This window comes from Bufo gargarizans, chromosome 1 (assembly GCF_014858855.1).
Source record: "Bufo gargarizans isolate SCDJY-AF-19 chromosome 1, ASM1485885v1, whole genome shotgun sequence".
Classification (NCBI taxonomy): Eukaryota; Metazoa; Chordata; class Amphibia; order Anura; family Bufonidae; genus Bufo; species Bufo gargarizans.
The window spans coordinates 451818938-451824937 of record NC_058080.1 but is presented as its reverse complement, the minus strand read 5'-3'; the positions used below and the strand labels follow the sequence as shown (position 1 = coordinate 451824937).

At 37.6% G+C, this 6000-nt stretch overlaps 1 protein-coding gene across 1 annotated transcript in view; it reads right to left on the bottom strand.

The window, feature by feature from the left end:
• Positions 1-918: 918 nt before the first annotated feature.
• LOC122927811 (transcription factor RFX3-like) overlaps positions 919-6000 on the bottom strand; it is a 57463-nt gene continuing 52381 nt past the window's right edge. The window contains exons 12-14 of the mRNA XM_044280037.1: positions 5663-5816; positions 3353-3395; positions 919-1333 (exon numbers count right to left, since the gene is read on the bottom strand). Coding sequence (XP_044135972.1) covers positions 1092-1333; positions 3353-3395; positions 5663-5816 — 439 coding nt within the window. The 3' untranslated portion in view covers positions 919-1091. The remainder of the gene's footprint in view (positions 1334-3352; positions 3396-5662; positions 5817-6000) is intronic.

The following is a 6000-nucleotide window of genomic DNA, read 5'->3' as shown; positions in this document are numbered from 1 at the left end:
ATAGAGAGTTTCTGGGATAGAAGGGACACTAATTTCTGACATGAGTTCTCATCACTTTTTAGCTCAACTCTTTAACCCCATCTTCCCTGAGTCCCCCCCCCCCCCCCCCCCACAATTTTACAGCTAGGTTGCCAACAATATTCCCTTATTTACATCCTCTTTATGTCTTTTGTTTCTTGATGATCTCAGATGTTTGTGCAAGTGATCTCAGGGGTGAAGAGGTTAAAGAATTATATCACTGTGTGTCCTTTTCTGTTCTGTTTCATACCATCTAGTAGCAGATATGCTCAAGGGCATACAGCATTTGTGCAGTGAGACACAATGCAATATCAGTAGTATCCCAATGGAGGAGCCGAGTATCCGCTTCAAAATCCTCAAAAATGCTGATGTTTCAGAGCATCTAAGAATGCACTTCGGCTACGTGAAATCCAGAGTTTACAAATGTCATTATCAACAGGATGGATACGATTAACGGAACTTGTTTGCGTTGTTTACTGTTAGACAAAAGCCTACTTTTCACTCATATTGTAACTTTAGCGTACCACACCGGTTCATGCAGACTTTTGTAGGACGCAAAAGATGAAGCTTGAATTCTCCTTTGTACAACAGAACAACAGCCAAAACATTTATCATCATACAGTACATATAAATATCTTATTTTACAAAGATACAGGGTCTTTCCCACATATATGTCATGTATACGCTGCACCTTCTTTCTCCAGTGTAAGTGATCAACAGTGCAACTAATAAGTACAATAAACCCAGCAATAAAAGATATATAAAAACAAGGAAAAAAAAAAGAAAAAAACAATAAGAAACAATTCCAGTGACAGTAAGAAACTAAGGATCATGGTAGAATGACCTTATGAAAAAAGTCTTAAAATGCAATATTAAAACCAAGCAAAAACAATATTGTACACCGTGAAAGGGCAATGAAGCTGTGCTTGGGTTAAGGTTGACAAAATAGTTAAGGTCACAATAGGAAAATTTGACAACAGTCGGTCTTTAGGCATATTCTTTTCTACTGCTGTAATTTCAAGCCCAACATACATATATTTATACACTTCTGTTTTGAAAGCTTTTTATATTCACTAGACTGCAGTGTAGGTATTCCCGGTGGCACTGCACTGCCTGATGGTTTGAGTGCTTGTGACAATGTGCTCGCTGTGTATTTGGTTCAAAACCAGGCTCTGCTGAACACTACCCTCCAGCGATGGCTGCATGCAGCCCACCTGGAACGCTTGACCCAACTCTGTCTTCTCCCTTTTGGCTGGGGGCTCTCCAGAATCATCAAGTTCCTCGTCCATCTCACTCTCCACATCACTGCCTTCATCTGCACAAACAAACAACCATGAAACTAGCACAAAGAGAAAGGGGGAGAGTGTAAGAAACAGAAAAGACTAATCATCTGCACATGTAATAAATGCAATCTTCAAATGTGTATTTAAACATCAAAAATCACTTCTTGTTACGTGCACATGGCCTAAAGGAAACTTTACGATGGTAAAAAGAAAAAGTACAACATAAATGGCCAGTATAATGGACAGATAGGAGAAAGGTTAGGGTTCACATAGGGACAAAGAGAGTAGATGAGATGTGCCACAACTATCAGATCTAAATATCATGCAGTTTGTTGTGATTTGTTGCTTTTTTAAGGTTCTGTTAAATCGAGATATTCTAAAAATGGTTTCCTTTTTTTAGAAAATGTAAGTGCACCACATAAAAATATACATATACAGTGAGAATTGACACTATTTTATTCTTTAGAGACAAGTTCACTATGTTTTAGGTATCATCATTTTAACAAGATGTCTTCCATCCATGAATCTGTTTACACATTTCTGATGATTTTCTGAATGCAAAATCTAAGGACCACTATATATTGCTCTGTTCCTTAAAGGGAACCTGTCACCTGGATTTTGTGTATAGAGCTGAGGACATGGGCTGCTAGATGGCCGCTAGCACGTCCGCAATACTTAGTCCCCATAGCTCTGTGTGCTTTTATTGTGTGAAAAAAACAATTTGATACATATGCAAATTAACATAACAGAGTCATATCTTATTTGTGTGACCAGAGAAGTCATATTTTCAAGCTCTGACTCATCTCAGGTTAATTTGCATGTGTATAAAAAACGATTTGATACATAATAAAAGCACACAGAGCTATGAGGACTGGTTATTGCGGATGTGCCAGCGGCCATCTAGCAACCCATGTCCTCAGCTCTATACACAAAATCCCGGTGACAGGTTCCCTTTAAAACTGTCCTTTAATCTATCCTTTCCTCTTTTATACTTTTGGTCTTGCTCAGCTCATTAAAGGGATTGTGTAGCCAGTACATATTGATGACTTATCCTCAGGATAGGTCATCAATATCTGATCGATGGGCGTCTGACTCCTGCCACCCCCACCAATCAGGTGTTTGAGTCACATGTTACACTGTGCATCGTCTTAGAAGTCTCGGCAGCGCAGTATAATTACTCATGAAGAGGAAGCAGCGCTCTTACAAGCAACGCCTACCTTTTAAACAGCTTATTGGCAGAGTTATAGGAGTTGGACATAATAGAAATAATGTCAATCGATGTTAAAAAAAACTACCACTCTACCACCGATCCCACCTTGTCTCTTTTACTGGCCAGTATATCTGCTTGCTAACAGCTATATCATCTTTTACGACCTTTGTAAACTCAGTGTGGACTAAAAAGAACATCGTTCTGCTACCTCCCATTTCTTCCTGGAACTAACAATGGCCCTTGCTTACTTTTTTTGCTTCTCTTTTTCTAATTAGTAACCTTTTTTTTACATTTTAATATATTGAAAGTATAAAGCTAGAGAGCCATCACTCAGGAAAAACCTAGAAGTTTTTCATGAATGGTAGATCATGGATGTCACTGATGCATCAGACATTATAAGCAGTGGTCCATTTTATCCTGCAAGTGCTCCTGTCTGGATTTTTCTGTATTGGTATAGTAGCAGTTTAGATCAAAGTAATTTTTATTGGTGTTTTCATCATTGATAAAGAAAACATATCTTGCATATATGTATACTAGAACAATAAAAACAAGTAAGTTGTATTGTCAACAATATCTATAAGTAACATTTTTACATGTATCATAGTTAGTTCTGTATACAATAAGTCTCAGTTATATTGATATTCATCAAGTATTATAGTAGCAGTTTAATAAGTCAAGCATCATGGTTTCTATTTTAAGCCAGAAACATAAATCTGAATGGGACTAAACATGCAGAGTGTTACAGATCTCTTGAAAGAGCTCCTCATAAAGACTGGTTAGCAATCTGAAGAAAAGTCTACTAACAGACAGAAGACATGCTAGATGTTTGAAAGCAGATTACCTTTTTCCATATTTCCAGGAGACGTGTCATTTATATCACCAAACTGCAAGAATTCAAAACAAACAGGTTGAATCTCAATCATCTTGAAAACTACAGTAATTGGTATCTAAACTCAAGCTGTTTAGTTACCTCCATATAACCTACCAAACCAGAGGTGCACTAACGGTGGCCGCATGCAATCCAGGCAAAACTGCATTAAACCTGTGATAGGCCTGAGGAGGGAGGTGCATGAGGATGGTGTGTCGGTTTTGCCCAAAGCGATATTTTAACCACTCTTTAACTCCATTCTGCCCCATGTCATTCTATTACATAATGCAGTCTATTGACCATGCCACCTTCTGTGAGAGTCGACTGTAATATACAGTTAAAACGGCTGGATTTGGAGATGGCTTTGATACTGGTTGTTAGATGCCAAGATCTATACCTAAGGACTACCTCTGGGTCTGCCAAGTATGGAAGCCTAGTTGGCTGTATTATAAATGAAACACAGGTATAATGCACTGCATAAGTAGTGCAGTATATCACATGTTGACCTAATAAATATAGTAAAAAAAATGTTTTAGGTGTAATAAAAAGTAACACCAAACCAATAAAACTAAACATTTGGTATAGTTGCATCCATAGCAACCTGTACTATAAAACTAATTTGTTATTTATTCCACATGGTAAAGACTTTAAAAACATAAAGAACAATGCTAAAATCGCTATTTTAATTTATCCTGCCTCACAATTTTTAATTTTTATTGGACCTGTCACCACAAAATGCAGTGCAATCTGCAGGCAATATGTTATAGGGCAGGAGTGGCTGAACAGACTGATATATAGTTTTGTGGGAAAAGATTTAGGAAAACGCACCAGTGACTGACAGCTATCTATATATACACACACACAGAATGCTATCAATCATTGCTAACACCTCCCCTGAGTACAACTATCAGTGACTGACAGATATCTATATATACACACACACAGAATGCTATCAATCATTGATAACACCTCCCCTGAGTACAACTATCAGTGACTGACAGATATCTATATATACACACACACAGAATGCTATCAATCATTGATAACACCTCCCCTGAGTACAACTATCAGTGACTGACAGTTATCTACAATTGTCAGTGACATTTAGGGTACTTTCACACTTGCGTTAAAGTTTTCCGGTATTGGGTTCCGTCCTCGGGGCTCAATACTGGAAAAAAACTGATCAGTTTCGTCCTAATGCATTCTGCGTTCAGTCCCTCTTACGTTTTTTGGACAGAGAAAATACCGCTGCATGCTGCAGTTTTCTCTCCGGCCCAAAATACTGATCACTTGCTGGAAATGTATTAGCGCCGGATCCGGCATTGAGTGTTCCGGCAAAACAGATCCGGCTTTCCGGTCTGCGCATGTGTAGACCTTTAAAAATGCTAAAAACATTTATACCGGATGCGTTTTTCTGGATGACACCAGAGAGACGGATCCGGTATTGCAATGTATTTTTTAGATGGCTCCACATCCGGACCAGTCTCACAAATGCATCCGTTTGCGTCCAGATTGCCGGCGACAGAACTGCCTGCTGGAATCCTCTGCCGCAAGTGTGAAAGTACCCTTACACAGAAAAGGCTATTAATCCTGCTCTACACTATCTTGCTTTTGGGTGTTGCTGAAGTTGAATTTAAAAAGAATAAAATTCTTTCTTCATTTCTACTACCTTGACACTCTGTTCTAATAATTCCATTTTCTAGCACCATTAAAACCAAAGTAACACAGAAATGTTAAGAATACAACTATACTTTAATAATAGATATGATACATAAAGGGAAAAACTTTAAACAAGTTACATTTCTATTCAGCAATATTATAAAAAGGAGCAGAAAACTATGTAAAACTTTCATCCATGTATTGATAGTGCCATTTTATTGTTCAGCCTCCACAAAGATCTAAGGTACTTAAATTGAATAAGCGGATATGTGTTAACATTTCTCCAAATAAAGTATGTTATTAAGGGATAGAGAAAGTCAAAGCTTGATTGGCATTGTGCTTATTGAGCAAGAATATTAATCAGCTTTTTCTAACAATAAGATGGAAGAACTTCTTTATGGAATGCCATTATCATTTCCCAATAGACTTTGATTACAGTAAAGTTTCATAACTCCCCTTTATATCCCATTATACTTAATTTTCAGTACCCGTTTCCTCAACTACAGATTACTGTTATTTCTGCTCAGAGCTAACAGGAAAATACATGTATGCTGAAAAAACTGTTTGGTATGCATGATGAGTTTTTCTAATAATTTATTTTAAAACATATGGTAATAAACTCACCTCTCCCATGACGGCTATTGGGGATTCACCAGTTGCCTGAGCAACTCTGTGCTCAACTAAATAAAACATGTACTCATCGTAGAGAAGACGAATCAGATGGAAAGAGCCAAAGCTAGCAGCACTGCGCAGGGTTAAGTCACGTATAACCATGGAACTGTTTGAGAAACAAATTGCTTTAAGTGATTGGATAAAAATGTCAAGAAATATCAAAATTGGAAATATTACAAACAATTCTCTAATATAAGCTAGGCAGATAGACAAATAGACAGACGGATGGACAGGCAGACAGATTAACTGGAGTCCACCTGTGGTAAATTCAGTCTATTGGACATGATTTT